The sequence below is a fragment of the Aulostomus chinensis genome, chromosome 20 (assembly GCF_037954235.1).
Source record: "Aulostomus chinensis isolate RoL2024-O1b breed Wild chromosome 20, RoL_Achi_v1.0, whole genome shotgun sequence".
NCBI classification, from domain to species: domain Eukaryota; kingdom Metazoa; phylum Chordata; class Actinopteri; order Syngnathiformes; family Aulostomidae; genus Aulostomus; species Aulostomus chinensis.
The window spans coordinates 22,130,079-22,152,673 of NC_141339.1; the positions used below are offsets into that span (position 1 = coordinate 22,130,079).

The window sequence follows — 22,595 nt, forward strand, 5'->3', positions numbered from 1 at the left end:
GTGGTTTCAAAGCATCAGGTCAACTGCGAATGCGATCAAGTAAAACCAAGTGTAAAAACCTGAAAGCAGAATAAAAGAGACGGCGGGCAGCACGAAGCAGCTCAAGCATCCCAAAAGCTCCGAGACCCGACAGTGAAAACGAGGAGGTGGACAGAGCACCAGCCTGGGACTGCAAGCAGAGTCGGCCCACTCCACTGCTCTGCCACCTCCGACACAACCGTCTCAGATTTATCATCCCCCGGTTGACCATGAAAGCAAAAACACCAGCCATCCTTCAGTAAGTAAATGCGAAAAGAAATGGGGGGGGGGGGGGGGGGCGCGGCGGCGGCCCTTACCAAAAAAGATTGTGGTGTGAAGAGAGAGAAAACACCAGTAACATAGTGTTTCAGTGACATTTCATTGCTGCAATCCAGAATCGAGGATTTACTTTCCGTACAACTCGGCTTCAGAAACCTGAAATGTTGTTGTTTTCCTAGAGCTCCAACAAAACCAGACCGTTATTGGGGTTTCGCTGGCCAAGCCTTTGTAATCCAGCATTTATACAGCATGCAGCAGACACACTTACAGGACTCTGCTAGCGTCTGGATTTAAAGGAACACAACTATCAAGACGTGGAAAAGAGAACTGGAACTTTTAAAGAGAAACTTCACCCGCAGTTCTGAGCCGAACTCCACCAAGATCCCATCCATCCATCCATTGTCTTCCGCTTATTCCTGTTAAGGGTCACAGGGGGGCTGGAGTCTATCCCAGTGGCTACGGGCGAGAGGCGGGGTTCACCCTGGACGGGTCGCCAGTCCATCACATAGAGACAGACAACCATTCACACGCACATTCACGCCTACGGTCAATTTAGAGAATCAATCAGCCTCGTCCCCAATTGCATGTCTTGTGACTGTGGGAGGAAGCCGGAGTACCAGAGAGAACCCACGCAGGAACAGGGAGAACATGGAGACTCACACAGAAAGATCCCGTGCTCCAGCCGGGACTCGAACCTGGAACCTTCTTGCTGTGAGGCCACAGTGCTGACCACCGCACCCTCCACCAAGATACTTTTCTAAATATCTTGAATTACTGTGAAGAGCAGTACAGAAGTACTTCATGATTCTGTTAAGGTTTTGGTTTTTTTTGTTTTTTTAATGTTAGAAAGTCGGTCTCCATTCACCTCAGTTGTTTGGGATATTAACGCAACACTGTTTCCTATGAAACTCCATCAGAGTTTTACTGGGTTATAAAACGTTGCCTGAACTTCCATCGGCGTGACAGAGAGCAAATAATAGGTGTTTTTTTGTTTTTTTTGGGTGTACGAACCCTTTAATATCATTAGAATGTCCTGTAAAAACATCTTTACCAACAAAAACTCCCCAAACAATAACTTAATACATTTGAGTGTTAACAAGCACAAGAATTACATAACAATAATACTTATTATTATTAACAAAATCTTATCTCCACGTAGCTTTTTGGTTAAACGTCCATCCATTTTCTACCTCTTATCCTGTTAAGAGTCGCAGGGGGTGGAGCCTATCCCAGCAGCCTTCAGGGGAGAGGCGGGGTTCACCTGGACAGGTCACCAGTCCATGGCAGGGCCAACACATAGAGACAGACAACCATTGGCTCTCCCAGCCACGCCTACGGTCAATTTAGAGTCTGGATTAACCTGGTCCCTCTTGATGTCTTTGGACTGTGGAGGAAGCTGGAGTACCAGAGAGAACCCAGCAGGAACAGGGAGAACATGCAGACTCACACAGAGAGACCCTGTGCTCCAGCCGGGGCTCCACCCACAACCTTCTTGATGGGGGGTCACAGTGAGGACCACTGCACCACCTTTGGTTAAAGAGTTGTTTTTTATTTCTTCATGCATTTTGAAACAAAAACGGTTGATTAAAAAAAGAAATAGACAAGTGATGTTCTAACAGGAGGATGAGGAAGAAATGGAATAAATAACAAAAAGAGGGCGAGAGAAGAGTGTGAGATCAGGAGGTGCGAAGACCGGCCACCAGATGGCGATGTTTGACACGTCATGTGCCTGCGTGTGGATCCGCCGATCGAACAAACACGAGTGTGTGCCGACAGTTTTGAATGAATCGGGACATTAATTTAACAACATGTAGTAAGTGAGGGAGGTAACGATGACAATTAGTCCACAAGGTCAGAGCTGATTATTACAGTCACACGATTCTTAAGATTTAATTTCAAAAATTGCTTTGGCAAAAAAAAAAAAAAAAAGATGATGACTTTTTAAGATCGATTTGTGCAGATTTCCCTCAATTTTAAATACCAAAAAATAGCACGCACACATGAGAAAAGACAGCCTGGAGAAAAAAGCTCTTCCTCTTTATTTAAACATTTAAAAGTGCAGTCAAAAGTGAAATAATATCATTTCTTTGACTCTGGCGAAGCATTAATGAGCTCAGTGACACAAAAACGTCCACACTCATCCATCGTTTTCAGGCCGGGCGGGTCAGAGGTGTCTTTGAGTACTCACTAAAACACCGGAGGAAGTCTCACTCGACAACCACGCACCGGACCCCCCCTGCTGCGCGGGACTGCGGCGGGCTGACGGGTCCTGAACTCCACTGCTACTAACAGTAGCGCGCGCGCACACACACACACACGGGCGCACGCGCACACACACACACACACACACACACACACACACACACACACACACACACACACTCTCTCGGCCAGCTGGATGCTGAATGCTACTCGGTGGCGCAGCGCACAACCCCAAAAAATGACGATTTGAGGGACAGAGAGAGAGAGAGAGGCGAGGACGGCGTGCGTGTGCGTGTAGGTAGTAGCGCGCGTGTCTATGTGTGTGTGTGTCGTTCTCTTAACCATGGCGTGAGATTATTTTCGCGCCTGTGGATGCAGTGGGATGTTCCTGATCCGTCGGGATCAGGTGCGAGTCTTCACCCCCACCCCCACCCCCCACGGAGGAGGACGGTGGCTCGTGCCTCTCCTGCTCTCTCGTCGCGTCTCTGCTGCTGACACGTGTGGGATTCCTACGGAGTGGAGAGTTCGGGTCTCCTCCTCCTCCTGCCGGCGGGAAGGCGGCAGCAGTTGTTGAACGCACATCTGGATGGATGCGGCCGCTACTGTTACGGCTGTTTACGGCACGCGTGTGTGTGTGAGTGTGTGCGTGTGTGAGAAAGAGAGAGTGTGTGTGTGTGTGAACGTTCCTCCTCCCCGGTGGCGCTTTCTCGGGGAAAGTTTGTGATTCGGATGGAGCGGAGGAGGAACGTCTGCGGCGCACCTTGACCTCGGACCGGAGGATGTGTAACCTAACTGTGGACACGTCGTCGCGCTCGGGCTGGAGGGGAGAGCAGCGCACGTCCCGACTCCTGCCCGGGACCACAGGTGTTCCCTGTAAACAGGTAGGCGGCTGTCTGCTAATGACGTAATTGATCAGAAACAGACGTTGTTAAGAGTAGAAAATTCAAACAGCCTCAATAGTGGAGTCCCCCCCCCCTCCTTTCTTTCTTGGTGATGCAGTTGTTGCTTCACGTTGGAAACAAAATCTGCTTAAAAGCAACCATTTAAGAAAAAGAGACATTTGACTGTTGCACGTCGTCAAGAAAGCGGCCGAGAAAGTTGGAGGCGAGAGAGCCGCCCGTAGGAGCGGGAGACGGAACCTGAAACAACAGAAAAACTCTCAATCCAGGCGAAAATGGTGGGGGGTTTTGTTGCCTCCCCTAACAAAACCTCCAGATCTCCTCAGTTCATTCATAGAAATGATGCAGCTGACGGAATGATTGTCAAGTTAAAATGAAAATAATGGTTTTACAGTCTCCAGACGCTGAATCTCTGGATTCAAGGATGGACCTGAAACGCTTGGAGAGGTCCAGAGTTGATGAAGTGAACACATTAATTAACAGGGCGCTGCAATTTTGACCACGTGACATGATTTTAAACTCAATTCACTCGGCTGCACTTTGGTTTGACTCCACTACTTTTGCCACAGATGCAACTTCTTCTGTCATTAAATGCATCTTTTTGTATGTATTTATCTTTTTATTTCGTGTCCTGTTAAGTTTATTTGATTCATCGTGGGGGGGGGGGGTCTTTTTTTTTTTTAATTAGTCAAAAATGCAGTGTTAGAGTCATTCGCAGTACCTGTTTACTGGCTGTGCAGTTTTTATACTGTTAAAAACTGACCAATTGACACTGTCAGAAAAATAAGAATCTGTCAGAGAGGTAACGCTGGTCATTCATGTTTTTTGTTTGTCTTTTAGTGACTCCTACAAATCCCAAAATGCCGAGCTGTGGTTAGAGAGGCGTCCCTGTGGGTCGAGCTGACCTGTGTCTACCCCCCCCTCCCCGCTCCTCCTCTTTAGTTCACGTTCACCCTCTTCAATCATCCCTCCGCACTTACATCCTTTACCCTCTCTGTCTTATTTCCCCTCCACCACATTCCCCTTTTACACCCCCCACCCCCAAACCCACCACCTCCATCCCTTCCCTCCCCCCCACAGCACACATGCAGGCCAAGAAGCGGTACCTGCTCGTGTCTGTGGGGGCCGGTCTTCTCTTCCTCATCTACCTGTGGGCTCTACAAATTGAGGATTTCCAACAGCAGTCGTACCAGTACCACCAGTTGCCCCAGTACCCAGAGTATCATCAGTACTACCAGCAGGAATTGTACCGCCAGAGCCGGGAGATGCACCACCCGAGGCCCCAGCCCCTGCCCCAGAGAAGCCCGTCCCGGCATCTGAGGCACTGGCCAGAGGTGACCCAGCTGTTGGAGCCGTACCTGGAGGGAGGAGAGCAGGAGGTACATCCAGGAAAACACTCTTTGATAAAACTGGATCCTGGGGGGACACACAGGAGGGACACTTTCAATTCCTCTCGTCTTTTTTTAAACTATCAATATCACAACAACATCTTATTAGGTCTTGCGAGGATACGGGAGGATGTGAGATGATGAATAGGGTGATTAAACGGAAGCTCTGCTGTTTCATTGTGCAATACTACATCTTCAAACCTCTCAGGAGTCTTAAACCTATTCTTCCAGGTCCATGAAATATTCACTAATGAAAATGAACACCACATAACCCGCTGACTGAAATACCGACGATGGCGCTCATAAATTAGGCCGTCCGTGATGGCTTCACGCGGCCGGGCCTCGTCATCGAGCTGAACGCGAGAGGCGGGAATCCAGCTGGTTGCCGGTGATGAAACAACACGAGTTTGAAAAATATCAGGCGTTGAAATAGAAGTTAAGATGAAGGAAAGTGTCAGACACCACAGACAGAAGAGATGCGGCCTCACCAGCTGATCTGAGTCTGCTGGAAGGGTTCAACTGGTTTGCCACTGTGGGAGATAATTTAGCCCCGCATTCTTCAGCCCCTTGCTCTAAGTTTTCAGAAATGCCCTCTCTTTGTGAAACATACACCTCTTAGCTAGCTAGCTTGCTACCGGCAACCTACATGCTGAAAATGGCCGCCTATGGTGACTGTACTCTACTGTAGCAGCATGATAACGGGTCAGTCGAGGGACGTCAGGCTATGAAAGACTGTTTTCCACCTTACGGGACAGAGACTCAGCTGGGCGACGTCTCCTGAATGCTAGCAGCGCTCCTCTTTCTCTTTATATTGTGTGACATGTGACTTCGGTGAAAGCGGTGATGGAGACTAAATTATCGTGGGGTTTTTGTTTTTTTTCATCGTCAAAAATGTGGTGACCAAAAGTTTCTAGTCTCCCTCCTGAGTCGGAGGTTACACCTGTTGAAAAGGTGGAAAATGTTGTTTACGTTCTCGTCTTTGGGGAGTTGAATCCCATGCATTCGAGCGGCCAGTTCAGCACCTCATCAGGTTCTGTGTTTCGGCCCATTTAAGTGGCGCCGCAGTGAGAACAGCGGCAAAGTGAGTCGATTTTGAAGTGGACTCGATGGTTGTCGTGCTTTTTTTTTTCCATCACGTATGACTGACTGATAATGGACTGAGTTCCAGTACTGGGAACTGATTGTTCCATCCAGGTTACCAGTGTGTTTCTGTCATTCAGGAGGACAGTCCTCAGCTCCATCACCAGCACACCTCGCCCCGCGAGCGGCGGGCGATCCGCGACAACATCTACAAGAACAAGCGCTGCCGCATGGAAACCTGCTTCGACTTTGCTCGCTGCCAGTCGGCCTTCAGGGTTTACATTTACCCTCCGCAGAGAGGGGACGAGGTTTCCGCAACCTACCAGAAGATCCTGTCGTCTATTGAGGAGTCTCGCTTTCACACCACAGACCCATCAAAGGCTTGTCTGTTTATTCTAGCTTTGGACACCTTAGACCGGGACCAGCTATCAGTCCAGTACGTCCAGAACGTAAAGTCCAGGATACAAAGCTTGCCGACATGGAACGACGGCAGAAACCATCTTATATTCAACCTCTACTCTGGCACCTGGCCGGACTACACAGAGGATCTGGGCTTTGAGGTGGGCCAGGCCATGCTGGCGAAGGCTAGCGCCGACGTGGCCAACTTCCGACCAAACTTTGATATTTCCATTCCTCTGTTCTCCAAGGATCACCCCTTAAAAGGAGGCGTAGGTTACCTGGCTAACAACAACGCACCGCCCTCCAGGAAGTACCTGCTGGTTTTCAAAGGGAAGCGCTACTTAACCGGCATCGGTTCAGAGACGAGGAACGCTCTGTATCACATCAATAACGGGGAGGACATTATTCTGCTGACCACGTGTAAACATGGCAAAGACTGGGAGAAACACAAGGACTCTCGCTGTGATAGAGACAATGAAGAATACTCAAAGTAAGACACATTTTTTGATCTTTTTAACTCGTTTTCGCAGCATGTGGGTGTGCATTTGAAAAGAGACTTGATGCTTTGAGGATCCCTCGCTAAGAGTTATTAGTCGGTAGAGTTTTCTGCCGTTGCTGGTTCAAGGACGCCTCATCTCTCCCTTTTCGAGTTCAGGACTTTTTTGTCATTGCGCAGTTTTTTTTGTGAGAGGTTTTCTGTCCTGCAAACAGACATTAGCTCAGGCTTAATGCCATTATCAGCTTTTCTTTGCTGTTGTTAATGCAGGATCATCACAGCTTCTCTCAACTACCAGGGTGGTCATGTTAGTGCCGTCTTTCATTACAAGTGTAATGGGCCGTAGTGCTTGAGGACTGGGTGTCTGGCTCCGTGGCACTGGGGTGAAACAGGCTGGAAACGCTCATGTCCAAATTTCTTAATCGTTACAGGCCTGGAGACTAAATGCTACGAAAATGCAAGAGTGTTATTACTGGTGTGTGTGTGTGTGTGTGTGTGTGTGTGTGTGTGTGTGTGTGTGTGTGTGTGTGTGTGTGTGTGTGTGTGTAAGAGCAAGAAAGGACCGTGAGGGTACAGACGCGTCTACTGTTCAGAGAGGTAAAGTTTTGTCAGCTCAGCAGTTGGTTGAAAGTAAAATGATCAGAGTCGAGAAGAGGAGTTCACCTTCTGAAATTTTTAGCGAGAGCTGACAGCTGAGAAGAAACTATTGCATGCGGGGTGAAATGGGAACAACGTTCTTAACTTCTCTTGCTTTTCCTGGATATGGCAGCCGAAGAGTCATCTCAAGGCCCAAAGGAAAACCAGTGTGAATCCTGCTAAGTGCTACGGAACAACTACTGAACTACTAAAAAAAAAAAAAATTACACAAGCAGTCGGGACGTATTAGGACTATGACGCGTTTCCTTGTTTCATTGTGGTTGCTCATTATTCTTGGATGAATAGCGAACATGCCAACTTTTGCCCACAGCCGGTCAGGAAGATAGACAGCCTTCTCTCCTCTGTGCTGCGTGGGGTTTTTGCAGTGACAGATCAAGTTGGATGCGGCGTTGCGGTGGTTGAGTCACTCAATGTTTTTTTTTAGCTCCAGACTTTGCACACCACGTTTCCCTTCTCGCTGCCATTACTGACAACGTGATACGTTTGGTTTGGTTTTTGTGGAATGGCCCCCTTTCATGCATTGGCCTCTGCTGGAAATTATGTTTCAAAAATAAACAACAACTGAGCTTTTCCATATTTAAAACAATAGAAATATTAGAATGTTAATAAGTCTTCATGAACATTAGTCAGGCAACTCTGAAGTCCTCAAATCCAGTCTCTGAGGTCAGTGTGTCAGGGTCCCGGTGTAGCCAGCGGATATCCGGTCCAGGATTTGCCAACCATTGTTCACGGTCTGTGTAGCAGCTTGAGATGTTTGAGTTGACAGAAGAGGAGTGGGTTGTTTCATCAAGTATTTAGTTTACACCCAGTTAACACTTTAAAAGCACGACAATGACTTTGCTCTAGCCTCAGACGACAGAGATTTTTCTGGCTTTGTGTTCCTTTTTAAGTTTCTTTTGCCCTCCACGCCTTCGGGGGCCCGCTGGGACGTGATTGGTCAAAGCTACCCAGACAGAAACCAGAAGCTCGTCTCCAGACTCCGTATTTACATGCAGAATCTGCAGAAATGAACTCAAATGCGACTTGTATCAAGTCATGGCACTCGAGTCCGCTACCTATGGAAATGAACGGTGTGCTTTTACAGCAAAGAAGAACAAACATTTTAGTGTGACTCGGTTACATAATTCATGTTTTTTTCCCCCCTTTTTTTTAGAACTGAAAAAAGAAAACCCATCAGTGTTTACCGCCTGCTGCACGAAGCAGAAAGGCTGATAATCAATGGAGAACATTAATGACCAGAAAGTGCTTCAGAGACTCGTTCACTAAACACATAGCGCATTAGTCCATTCTGTCTCAGTCGGACATCCAGCAGCAACACAAAGAGAGGAGCAGAGGTCAGCTCTCAGCAGCTTCTGGAAGCTCTCTCACTCCTCTCCCTTTGAGCCGGTTTCATTAGAAGCCGAATCAAATGTCATTTCAGAATTTCATTTTTTTAAATATTGTTTCACAAGTAAGTACTCCTACAGTTTCTCCTCTATGGAAAAGAAACGATCTGCGACATTACCCCAGCCAAGGAGATCCTGGTTTCAGTTGCACCTGGTGGTCTGTTGGCAGGATCACGCAAAAAAACGGTGTGGAGGTTTTTAAGGAAGGACGAGCACGTGACAGTGAACGCAGCACAGCTTTGGCTGCATCTCACATTCTGTCATGCGACTGAATTTTATCATAAAAGCGTACACTTTTCCATGGACTGACGGAATACTCTGCTCTGATTGGCTGGTGGGTGTCAGACAATCCCTGATACACGGCCAATGACTGAGGAGTTCTAGTTAAAGAGTCGATCCGGCCAAAACGTTTTCACTTGAGGCGCCAAAACGGAAATCAGCCAAAAACCAACAAATACTGCCTTCTTTAAAAGCTTTTTGTCTTGTTTTGTCTCTGCTTCTCCTTTTTTTTTTGGCTTCACTTGCACCAACTTTACGTCCTGCACCAACTGCCTGATCAAATTCTGGAAGAGATACAAGTATGGCCAACCCCCCCGACCTTTAACGAATAAGCGATATAGAAAATGGATGGAGGGATATTTGTCTCAGAAAATGAGCCTTGTTTCATTAAGTAGTCTAAAAGTCCATGTTTGTCGGAGGCAGATATGGACGTTGATGTTTGGGACAGAAATATCAAAAAATAGTTAATCGGATTTACTAAACTGTAAGAAAACAAACTAACAAAAGGGTTAGAATTATTTTAAAAATCATGCGCTAAACACGAGGAGATCAGAGCCGATCTTTAGGTCACGGTCGGGGTATTTTTGGTTGTTCTCCATATCTTGTTACTTGTGGGACAAATGTGAAAATATCAACCGCTGACATCTGCAATTACACACTACTGATCAGGCTCTAATTAATAGGAGGCTGTATTCATTGGAGCTTCAGGCCGCGGAGGAAGCTGCCACCTGAATGTGAGCGTGACGTTCCTCGTCTCGCGCCGTTGAGCAACTCTAACTTCATCCGTCTGAACACCAACAACCTTTTGACTCCTGATGGAGCCCGTGACTGACAGCCTGTTTATGCCCGGCTGCTCCGCTGTTTTACACACAGCTCATCGATACAGACATCACCCTGTGCAGTCGGGTGGGGGTGGGGATCCTACAGAGCGCGGACTCCCTGATGGGAACAGAACCCGACGAACATCTTGAAGCCCCGGGGCGGTCGATAATTGCCCTCCAATTGAATTAAGCTGTGAATGAAGGGGATAGATAGAGATCTCACCTCCCACTGAGCGCCGCTGGATTGAACCGGGCCTGTTTTACTGTACACAGATAACAGCCGGCTGAACAAATTAGAGCCAGAAGTATCTCCCTAAAGAATGTTTGATATTGGAATGCTGAGGGCTCGACTTCCAGAGCAGCAATAAAAAGCTTAATTCAGATAACTGTCACATCGCCCATGAAAGCCTTCATGGCCTGAAGAGAGGAGAGCAAGAAAGAGAGGAGGAGAGGATGGACAAATGTGATGGGAGGATTCCTGCTGGCAGACGAATGCGTCCATGAAATCTCTAGCGTCGTCATCTTTTCCTCTCTGCTCATCAAGCTCTTATTTCGGTTTCTTTCTGCAGGAAGTTATTTTAGAACTTTCTTTTTCTGACGGGCACTGTGGCAACCGACAGGAAAGATATTGTAGTCTCATAATTTCCACATTTCTAAATGTTCTGTAACAGGGGAACTAAGGGAAATGAGGAACGAGCACCTTGGGCCTTTGATTTATGTTTTATACTTTAAGCCAAATAAATATTTTAACAGGAGATCACTCGGAAATGAAAACCGACCAGTTTTGTTGTCTTTTAGCTCTGCCCGTCCTGAGAAAACGTGGTGGCTCATACAAAAACTTCGTAGACGAGCAGGCACAAGAAAAACTACATCAAGCATCAAAACATTAAATAAGTATGGAAAAGCAAAAGGTATAAAAGCAGGATCAAATACGCCGGAGTGCAAATGCAGCAGAATCTTCATGCACAATTCCGGGGTATATTGCAAATATTCAGGATTTTAGAGGACGCCCTCTAACTTATGTGTTGCGCCAACTTTATGACTCGGAAGAGCTTTCCTGTCTGCTGCAGAGCGGCTGAGGAACCACCGGCATGTCATAGGTGGGCGGGAACGCTCTCAATGGAGCAGTGATAGAAAGACAAAAACAGCTGCTGGGACACGTCGGCTCTCTTCACTCCTCTAAATATCTGCGGCGAGTGTGAACCGCAGACTCTAATTCACACGTTTAAGCGGAAACCTATTTAAAAACCCATTAACTTTGAGACAAGGGAAGTGAATGTCCAATAACACCAACTTCCAAGTTTTCAGATCCATTCCTGCACAACTTCACTCATGTATATGTGACAGGTGCATCTGGTGTCTAGTGGTAATTATGACTACACAAAAGTACATTACATCACTCAGCCAAAGGGACTGGTGTCGTGCCTTCCCTCAGAGGTAGCAGCAGCTGTTCATCACGGTCTGAGACCGGAATGAGTCGCAGGGCTGAGACGAGTGACCCTGACAGGCTGATGGAGGAGGGGGGCTTGTTCCACCATCGTGTCGCCTGAGAAAAGTCCCAACCTGGATGAGTGACTTTAGAGTCTCCGTAGCTTGGGGGGGGGGGGGGGGCGGTTAAGTTGGGGGTGGGGGACAGATACACAGCCCCATAGGTGGGTGCTAGTGGCCTGAATTTTAGATGGGAAGCCAGTGAAGTGGTTACTAAAGGGGACGGCTGAGGAAGAACTGGCGCTGGTTGAGGAGTTCAACAGGAACTCCACCAAGTCAATAAAAGGCAAGAAAATCTGTATGAGGAGGTGGAGGGAGCGGCGGATGAGTAGACAGAAAGGCCACCGTGGTGAAGGAGAGCCATAATTGAGGCGACTGAGTGGAAGAAGCTGTTTGGAGTCAATCTGTGGATGCGGTTGCAGTTGATACAGCAGATCCCGCTGGCCACGGTCGCTGGGCGAGTCGATACCAGGCGGCTGTAGCAGGAGGCGGCGGCCAGCGGTGAGGTCAGCCTCCAGTTTGTGTCAAATCTTTACTCATTTTAATGTCATTAAAAAGTTGTTGTTTCTTTTCCCAACACTTACCAGGTTGGTTTTGTGCCTAAACCTGACCACACTGTGCTGGAAATGTGTCGCCTCTGGGGGGGTGCAACAAATGACTTATTAAGGTGCGTGGGTTGGGGGTCTTAACGAAAGAAGACCCCCACTATAACCCCCAGCGGCTCCACAAACTACAGCCACTAAAATAACGGCGGTTAGCGTGATACACTCTCAGCCTTCAAGCCGGATCGTGACGGACAGATATTTCCTCCCTCATATGTTACTCATCAGCCACTAATTGATTTATGGTCTGTGGGTAAAGAAATTGAATTAGTATTAATGCGCCGCGCCTGCTCAGCATCGCTAATTCGATGCATAAATACAGTGAAATGGAAACACAGCTGCTGTCACATCTGTGTCTGTGTGGCAGCTGCACAATTCAATATGCATGATGGGAGAAAAGGGTCCAAATGTATTCATTTAAATGTCAGCTGTGGTCATGTGGGTGGCTGGTGCTGTCGCCGCGGAGCCGTGTAACTGCACCGTGTAACTGCACCGTGTCACTCCGTTGTTGTTCGTTTTTTTTTTTTTATATCTAGAGATGTTCTATTAACGCGCATCAAAAGTCAGTGTCCCCTTTAATGTTGGCGCTTATCTCCTTTCCTCCCCTCTTCACCTTCATCTCTCTCCTCCTCCTCCTCCTCCTCCTCTCCCGCCATTCCACACTCTTCCATTTTATTCCCTTATCTGTTGTCATCCTCCGTCTTCTCCCCCCTTTTCCTCCTCTCTCCCTCCTTCGCCTGCCAAGCTGAACTAAAGCGTGGAAAAGCTTTTACTGCTGTCTAAGTGCATCTTTGATGCAAGTCATGATGAAGAGCACCATGAGGGATAATAACAGTGTCTGCCAGTTCCAGGGAATGGGTGGGGGGGGGGGACGACTTTTAAAGAACTTTGATATGTGACATAATTTAACGACCTAATTAAAGATACAAAAGGCAGGCTAAACCAACTGTTTTGAAAGCGTGAAAATATTCATGGGCAGGAGAAGCAAAGGGACACCAGAGAATACACTCGTAACACAACTGAGTGGTTGCATTTTTGTGCATCACAGTTGGATAGTTGATGTATCCATGCAGTGTGTGTGTGTGTGTGTGTGTGTTTTTAGTTTCTTATCTGATTCAATGATTCAACAAGGACTCGCTCACTCAGAGAGCACACGCCACGTCACCTAGACACTTGGAGACCAAAGACCTCAGCCAAACCCAATATACGGATAAAAACACAGTTGTTTTTTTTTCACCGTATTAAACGAGATCTGGCCCAGAACTGAACAGGTTCTCCTCAGGCCGCTGCTACACCTCTCCACCAAGATTGGTGAAAATTGGCCTCCAAGCTGGAATCCTGCAAAGGGTCGAGCAAACAACTAGAAATCTCTCACACCTGGCACACCTTGGGTCCTCATCAAAACTGCAGTGCCCCTCGCACGTGTGTGACTGTTACGTGGGGGGGGGGGGGACTAAGACATACACAGTACACACACATCCATCAAACTACATATCTTTATCTATAATTGTCTATCTATAATTATCTATCTATATATAAAATATTTGGATCTTACATGAAGATGCTGCACTACGGTGCAAGAGAACACGCACTTACTACATCCGACGTTGCTGTACATTGGACAAGGACCACGTAGAGGTGTTTTGATATGCACGAAATGCTTACGTCCCACTAGGCGGCGCTATCTCATCAAGTGTGTGAAGAGTGGAAAAAGACCTGAGCTTGTGGACTCTGGCTACCACCGTTTCCTCTTCTACCTCACAGTAACCATCACTGAGTTCTAGAGACGTTTCTGATCAAATCTGAGACGCATCTGCATGGACGTCAAAAGTCTAAAACAAGTAATTTCCTGTTGAACTAAGCGGTGCTACAACTAATCCGCCCCCAAATTTAATGGATTCTTCCTAGGCCCCTTCTACACGCCTCTACTAGATCATAGTATTTTGCATAATCCTGCTGACGGCAACATAAGCACATAGACAAAGTAACACAATAATGATATTTTCATTATTACTGCTTGCATTTATGCTTCTTTGTCTGCTTTCAAGGTCAATTAATGCAAACAAGAGAAGCTGAAAGAATTCCCATTAATGGAAGGCTTGAGTTTTTCCCTTCGTGGATTTTTTTAAAAATTTTTTTTTTTTTTTTTTTAATTTATCACCTTCAACAACACCGAACTGTCGCCGAGAGAAATTAGATGCGACTTTACAGGCTTGCGTTGGTCACAGCTGGCCAATGAAATCAGTAATAAAGCAGCAAAGAAACACTTATCAAGCCTTATGAATAACAATACAAACAAACCACGTATTTCCATGGGAAAATAAATAAACAAACCCCGACAAACACTATTTCTTTCTTATTGCCTCATTGTGTTTCTGCAACACCCCAGCAGCAGACAGCAGCATCAATACAACGATAGCTTCTGCTCGGACAAAGCTTCATTGATCAAGTTTGACTTGACAAATGCGGCGAATCCACAGATGAATAGAGGTTAATGGTCCTTCGCCGTGTTTGAAAGCCAGACATGGATTGACATTTATTCAAGCTGACCCTCTCATAGTCTTCAAGGCAATCAGGCCCTAGTGTGCTACTGTGACTGTCACACTGAGGCTGCGTCATTGAAAACTGATCGAATTAACTTTTTTTTTTTTTGCCTCTGCTCTAAAAAATAAATAAATCATACAATAAATTCCAGTTCTCAATCAATCAATATGTTCTCAATCAATAAAAAATTGATTCAGGTTGCATCTCATATTTACCTCGAACGCTAAACTCGCTAACATCACTTGTTAAGCCCCTTTTTCGTCACTTCATCATGGTTTCCCCAGCCATGATGAAGATTTTTGGCAATGGTTGCTAAGCTAACGTTGTGCTATCGCTGAACTACACCATGGACACCGTGAACTCCCAAGCGCTGTTTCGTAGGCAGCTGGACTTGTTTCACTTGTTTGAACAATTATCGAGCTCTCGCTGGACCCCTGAAAGCCAATGAAGACTCTCAGCTCTCTCCTCCTCCCATTGTTTCTTTCCTGCTTAAATACATGTCAACTTTTCTTGTTCACAAAGGAAATTCCAGTCGATTGAGACAGGTGTGGAGGTGGGGGAGCAGGTGTCCTGTCCCAAAAAAGGCTAGATCAGTTTATTGTGCTTTTATTGAGATGGGCCACAAATAAATGATTGGGAGGCTTAAACTTAAAGCTGTGACAAATGCATTAAAGTTTAGAAAAAAGGTATGCAAGTAACGTTTTCTTGCATTTGCCCTATAGTCCTAGTTTTAACTGAATTATTCATGCTCACTTTTAGGCGGATCGTTTTTTTTTTTTACTTTGAATGCTGCGCTTTCAACGTTAACCTTGCTTGAATACTCCTCTCCATTAAGACTATGGGGGACAAAGTCAAATTCTGCAAGTCCACAAAGTTTTGACAGTTGTGACAGCATGCAGTGGTAGAAAGGATGTCTCTCTGTCTCCTGGACAACATGTGATGTTCTCCGGTCAGTCTGCTGAAGAATGGTAATTTTTCTAAAGTCTGGCCAGCCTTCTCACTCAATTCGGCATTACTTGCTTTTTCTTGTGTACTCAGAAAATGGACAAGAGCACAATTCTACTCAATCACAGGTTCTTTCTTTCCTCCTCTCTTTTTTCCAGCTGTCTCATTTCCGCCTCTCTGCCCGCCTCGCTCTTATTTCTCTTTTGTCATTTACGGTCTTTCTGTTTTCTCCTACTTTCTCTCCGTCCATTTGTCAGTTGAGAGCTGACAATCAGTTGAGTTGAAGTAAAGGTGCACGGGTCGCTCCAGGATGTTTGCCATCCATCCTCGCTGAGAGAGACAGAGAGGATGGAATTAGAGAGGCGGTAAAATAGTGGAAACACAGCATGGCAAGATGGATTGCAGTGTGAATCCATCACATCTCACACACGGCTCCTTAGTCTCAGAGTTTAAGAGGAGGAAAGAAGGAAGTGTTGTTCTTTGGTGACTTGTCTTGTTCTACGCATCCAGGTCTCTCCAGGTGAAACCAGTTTCAGCTGAAGCTATTTAAAAATTTTGTTCAAGGAAATAAAACAAATCTATAAGCGGTGCACTTGGGAATTTTAAAGTCTCTCAACGAGACTGCGGAGGTTGTCAATGACATCAAACTTCGTCCCGAAGCTAGAAGCCAATTGTGGCAGCGCCATGCAACCAGAGCGTAGATCCTTGGAGCACAGCGTTAGCTTTGTACTGCTAACAATCGCCAGCTATGTGATTGTCCTGCTGTGTTTCTGTCAGTTGACATGAATTATCGTTTCAGCTCCTCATTTTACGACCTAAAAACAGTCATTAAGGTTAAAAACCAGCTTCTCCTCTCCAGTGTCCCTTTTCCACCATGAACCTTGAACCACTCCTCTACCTTTTTTTTACTCACACTCTCATTTGTTACTTCCCCCAGTTATTAATATCTGCCTGGGTCAGTCGCAGTCTGAGGTCCGTTGCCTGTCGCGTAGAGTCGAGAGCCGGTCATCTGAAGGTCGTGATCAGACCAAAACAGGGCTGGTGGTGGTCTGCTGGATGCCTGTTAGTTCATCCTAACATGCTGATGGATGGACATGCCTGTGGTGATAGCCCCCCCCCCACCAGTGAATTGGTTCCAAGCCCTTTGACTCCTGACAAATTGTCTGGTCTTTCTTTGCGATATATTGTTTTGCAGTAAGTAAAGAATATCAAATGTTAATGGTGTTAGGACGAGGTTATATTTTTGGTGCCCTTTGTCTGGCTGCTGGTTTTTAGCAGAACTACCAGACTGAATTTCTAAACCTTCCAGAAGAGCAAAGAAACCCTTAACTCGGCATCACCGGGTGGATACACCAATTATTTTCCGGTGTTTGAGAGTCCGTGCAGAGGAGGGAGAGAATGTGGCTCATTCATTAAATGTCGCTGAACACCAGTTTTAATTCGTCGTTGACCTTTTAACCCTAAAATTAAAGCTTGGTTGTAAAGTCTGATGACTATTTTTAACTCTTTGTTCCTCAGGAAGAAGGTTACAAATAACCATCAGGCTTAAATTTAGAGCATGAAAGAAAATCCTATGGCATGTAAGGGAAAAAAAACATGCAAAAGAACATTTCTTGAATGAGGCAGAAGGTATTAACTAGCTCTCACAAAAGTCTCTTGTGAACTAAACGGGACTTTTTTTTCTTTCTTTCTAACAACAGAATTGAATTAACTTGTACTTAACTGAATTGTTTCGAATTAAACTGAACCGTGACGTGAAGTAATTTCAGTTTTAAAAATACAAAAAAAAAAAAAGAGAGAAAAATATTTAACATGCTTTGGACCTTTGAGTCGGAACATTTGGCTTCACTGCGTATTGTTGGCTGTCTGGCGATGAAGAAACAAAACACAATTGCGTTACACATTTAGAAGTGTTGACTTAAACCCTACAATTTGGTTCATTTTCCTCATTTTGGTTTCAGTGTAAATGATTTAGAGACTGCAAACCAAACTTGTGTCTCTCTCAAGGACTGACACAATCCAGTGCAAGTTCCTGTGGCTCAGGTCAAAGCATCACTGGGAAACAACACAAAAAGAGTGTGTCTACATATTTGGGTTGAAACATTTCTTACATGATTTATTTCCTTTGGCTCACCTGTCTTGTTCCCCCGACCAGAAATGTGAAATGCTGTGTTGGCACCTAAACAGTTATGGTAACTGGCTTGTGTTAGTTTTCTTCTGGATGTTTTGGTGAGGTGGCTAATTCTTCGTTTTCCTCACAAACTTGTTTTCCTCTCCTCTGCCCTCGTCCTGTAGCCACGAGACGAGGAAACAAAGAGAGTTCTCTATCCTACTTAGCCTTGGTACACACGAAAGGTCAACAAGCCAAAGTTCCAGACAGAATAACTGATGTATGGAAAATTATATCTCGTGGCAACTAATTAGTCAAAGCGTGAGAACAGGTTAAACCTCAAGGCCATAAATTGATCAAATTGAAGGAGGTACAACTTCACTCAAGTTGAGTGAACAAGTTGCATCTGGGAAGCAAAAGTGGACGAGCCTGAGGTACAAGTTGTAACTCACAGGCATGAAATAATCAAATTGAGGGGGACAAGCTGCAATTCATGGGCATGAGTTAATCAAGTTGTGGGGTCTTCCATCCATCCGTCCATCCATCTTCTACCTCTTATCCTGTTAAGGGTCACGGGGGGGGGGGGGGGGTGAAGCCTATCCCAGCTGCCTTCAGGTGAGAGGCGGGGTTCACCCTGGACAGGTCACCAGTCCATGGCAGGGCCAACACATAGAGACAGACAACCATTGGCTCTCCCAGCCACGCCTACGGTCAATTTAGAGTCTGGATTAACCTGGTCCCTCTTGATGTCTTTGGACTGTGGAGGAAGCTGGAGTACCAGAGAGAACCCAGCAGGAACAGGGAGAACATGGAGACTCACCCAGAAAGACCCCGTGCTGCAGCCGGGGCTCCAACCTGGAACCTTCTTGCTGGGGGGCCACAGTGAGGACCACTGCACCACCGTGCTGCCCCGTTGTGGTATCTTAGAGTTACAATTTATCTCCTTATCATGCGGCCACAATATTTTCCCTCCATCTCTCTGGCCACTCCAGGGAGAAAAAAAAAAGTGTTTCAGTCTAATTTAAAAAAGAAAGGTTTTATTTCCCAGAACATTTATTATTAAATGCGTTGGCCACAAGGTTTTCATCTCTCCTGCCATGGAAGGAGAGTTAATCAGGTGCTTCACACACACACACACACACACACACACACACACACACACACACACACACACACACTCATCACAAAAGTGAAACACGTCAGTGGAGCGTGGAATGTTTTTGTTCGTTTAAAAATCGAACGTGTGACTCAGATTTCTCTCAGCGCCTCATACCTGCGATGACAACAATGTGATAAAGTTTGGAGTTTGTCATTCTACAGACCTCTGTTCTTTATATGCATGTGTGCACATCTCCTATGATGCCGTCTGCTGTTTGTTGACAGCTTCCTTCTTGTTTTGTTTATTTCATATCGTCATGTATTTGTTCCATATGCATATGCATGAGGAAACACACGCGCACTAATGCCTCCAAAGCACAAACAATGACACATTCCTTCTGTGTGTACTGCGTCTTGCCGACTGGAAATTCAGAGATGCTCTCAGAAGTTTGCGTTCAAAGTTGTTTCTGTTTGTACACGCTGAAGGCGAATTGGCCACGGCTGCTGCTCAGACGCTGGGTGTCAAAGCTGTTGGAGGGCTGGAGAAGAAGAAAACGCTTTAATCGAAAGTCTAATCACCATTCTTATTACCTCCTTCTTTCTAACAGCAGTGTGTGTATGTGTGTCTCACAGATGGGCTCTGACAGCACCGAGAGGTGTTATTCTCTAGTCATTGGACCGTGTTTCTACCCGTATGAATTCTTCATATGAATTTTGGACCGTACGGTACTTTAGCATTATCCCTTCATCAATAACGTCTCTGATTTAAATGTTATCAATTTTCTGTCGCATCCCAGTTAACGGGCGGGCAAAATAGATTTTAGAATATCATGGTGCTGTACCGCTAATTGGTGATCAGAAATAAGTACAGGAAAATTAAGTGCCATTGAAGAAATAGATACATGCAGAAAAATGTATTCAAACACAGGACCGTCTCCCATTTACTCTCTAGCTCCTGCCCATAAAAGTGAACATCCTCACCAAACTTGGTTTTTAATGCTATATTTGGGTTCACTTGAGTTTTCCTCTGTGTAAAAGCAAACAATACCGAGGGGAATATGCTCCAAACTCATCTACTGATTGGGACCAAAACAAATAAGCTGAAGATAAAGACGTTATCACAGACAAAGGAACACAAACTAAATTGGCTAAAACATTTAAATAATTTAATTAGAAACTAGGACAATGAAAACTTATGAAATTTTAAACACCGATTCCTGCAGAGTTTGTATATCCAACCCCGTGACTGTCACTTTCACTATTTTAGAAGCAGAAATGCAACTGCCAGAAGAACAAAGCTAACGTTATGCTAACGAATTACACTGAGAACGTGACTGCAATGTTGCACTTGCTCTTTCAGCCTAACTTTTGTGTCATTGTCTCCAACCGACATTAAACGAGGTTGTGATTGCTGTCATGACAGTTGTAAAAATGTTAAAATATCTCAACTACAGAAATATAAAATATATAAAATCAGGCATTTAACCAAGAACCCAGTAACTTTGAGACAAGGAAACCAAACGTCCAACAGTGCTGGTGTGAGACTTAGACCTCCAACGCTGAAGTGAAGGGGATGATGACACAGTTAAGTCCAGAATCTTGTGGTGCATTTTGACGGTAACTTGGTCAAAACTCATCAACCATGCAGAGCAAGCTTGTGAGATATTGCCATGCCTTCGCCAGTCAGTCACTTGTTTACTTCAACATTCAGCCATTTGGCTCCGAGCAGATAGAGCATGATCAGTTGTGTAGTTTGAGAGCTTGGAGCTGCAGCTCACTGCTTCTCATTGGGGGACTGGAGAGAGCCAGTAGGGCCCCACCAGATGGTGTTGAGGGCTGAAACAAGAAGTTGAAAGCTGCACTGAGCTGCAGGTGAATCTCAGTGGACTCAGCAGGAGCAGCACTTGTTTTTCGTTTCTCAGAGCTTAGATATTCAGTTCAATGAATCACAAAGAGAGTAGTATTTTATTTAATGAAGCAGTATAATATTTGTGACGCTGTCAAAAAAGCTCGATGGTTACATTATGTGTAGCATGTATAGCTGACTAGGGATTTGATTCAGGGAAAATAAACCTAATAAGGTCTTTTTTACATGTAGCTTGAGTTCAGATCTTGTATATTTCCTACACTTGGACACAATCACTATGTAGTTATTCAAAACATATTTGATTAACTGGTTACTTATTTATCTAGTAACACTGTTTTCCTCTACATGCTTTTTTTAAGAGCATGTTTACCCGCACCTTCAGGAATTGCTCTTGAGAAATGTTTCTGTCTTGGATTAATTGTGAATAAAACGCTCAGGTATAGTTGTATTTTGGGGGAGATAAAGCCAAAATGTTGGAATAAAGAAATGCTTGGAAACTGGCAGATGTGTATATATATATATATATATATATATATATATATATATATATATGTATATTTTTTTTTTTTAAATGCTAGGTGAAAACGAGTGCCGTACTAAGAAGAAATTTGAAGGGGTGTGACTACATCCTGGCCTGGCCACTCCTCTGTTTCACCCACGCGAGCTTCGCTAAGCTTTCACCCCTGCTGTGTTTACAGGACAGTGTTTGAAATCCATCCATCCATTTTCTATACCACTTATCAGCTAAGGGTCGCGGAAGGAATCGAACCAAACTGGTGACCCCTTGGTTGCTAGATGACCCCTCTACCTCCAAGCCATGCATGCAAATGTACAACTATTTTATGATACTTGCTGTCAGACCCCTGTGAGATGCTGCGATGACCTTCTTATGATGCGTGCAACACAGGCATCACCCTAAATAACAAAGTTACAGGTCTGCTCTCGCAGCAGGCTGATGAGCTTTAGTTCCCTCTCAGCCTCCAGTTACACTTGCAGGAGTCAGATAGGGTACAAGCTAACGTTTCAGTTCTTGGAGTGAATTCATTTTTTTCAGGGACCTCTCTGCTCGTACGAACTGTAATACACTGTCTGACCCTGTAGTTCTACACATACCAAAGTATAGCAGCTTATGAGAAACGCTACAGGCAAATATGAAAGCATAAAATGGGAAGTGTCAGCAGTGAGTGTTTGAGTTTATGGGTGACTTCTGGGATCACATTTACATGCAAACACTCAGACAGTAACACAAACAGCCTGAAGGTACTTCTCGTCTGTATCTGTACTCTCCTACAGTTCACAAATACAGCATTGTCTTAGCTTGAATACTGCTTTTTACAAGTTTTATTGGTCAACCGATATGGGTGGTTGCTTGCAGCCTTGTCCACTCAGGGCCTCATGAATTCTATATTTCCTTTTTTTTGGGGGGGGTTAAAGTTTTTATGAAGAGAATATTTTTCCTCTCTTATCACCTCCTGGCTTGTTAACTGGAACAACAGTGTGGGAATAAGAGACCTACTGGACCACTTCAGTCAGCATTCTGCTCGGTCCCCTTGCTAGGTGAAACAGCAACAAACTCTGAGTTAGCTAGCTAGCTTGTCGCGTTAGCAGCGGTCTGCCCTGAACAGAACTGCCTCCAAATAACTCTTGTTGTCCTTGATAGTTTTCAATGAAATGGAGGAAATTTAAACCATTAAATCTTTAATGGGAGTTAAAACCACTTTGAGGTTTTGTTAAGTTACATCGAAAGATTAGCGATGTTTCTCGCGATGTTTCTAAGCGTGATGTTAAACCGTATCGTTCAGTCTTCATTCAATGGAATACAGGTCTTGCAGTACAAGTACAGTATCATGCCATCACTATCTATAGTACTACAATGAAGTTATTTCTAAGTGGCATAACTTTTCGTGGTTGCATATAAAAGTGACACAAACCTGTAGGACATAAGCAATAACTGCCTCAAAAAAGTACAGTAAAAGGACTCTCTCTCTCTCTCTCTCACACACACACACACACACACACACACACACACACACACACA

The 22,595-nt window shown here is 45.2% G+C and overlaps 2 protein-coding genes across 17 annotated transcripts in view; one reads left to right on the plus strand and one right to left on the minus strand.

Moving 5' to 3' along the window:
• The window catches only part of scara5 (scavenger receptor class A, member 5 (putative)), a 187,455-nt gene that overhangs the window by 84,938 nt on the left and 79,922 nt on the right, over positions 1–22,595 (minus strand). For 7 of the 13 annotated variants that reach the window (XM_086189324.1, XM_086189322.1, XM_086189317.1 and 4 more), the window contains one exon: positions 4,757–4,814. The exons of 5 other annotated variants lie outside the window; for them this stretch is intronic. The gene's annotated coding sequence lies outside the window, so the exon portion shown is untranslated. Of the gene's footprint in view, positions 1–957; positions 1,084–4,756; positions 4,815–22,595 lie in introns of those variants that run through there. One more of the 13 variants, XM_086189328.1, reaches the window with a different exon arrangement.
• Positions 2,757–22,595, plus strand: part of LOC147243269 (exostosin-1) — a 146,925-nt gene continuing 127,086 nt past the window's right edge. For 2 of the 4 annotated variants that reach the window (XM_086189309.1, XM_086189312.1), the window contains exons 1-3: positions 2,757–3,380; positions 4,239–4,777; positions 6,007–6,755. In XM_086189309.1, coding sequence (XP_086045435.1) covers positions 4,484–4,777; positions 6,007–6,755 — 1,043 coding nt within the window. In that variant the 5' untranslated portion in view covers positions 2,757–3,380; positions 4,239–4,483. The remainder of the gene's footprint in view (positions 3,381–4,238; positions 4,778–6,006; positions 6,756–22,595) is intronic. The other 2 variants (XM_086189310.1, XM_086189311.1) reach the window with 2 other exon arrangements.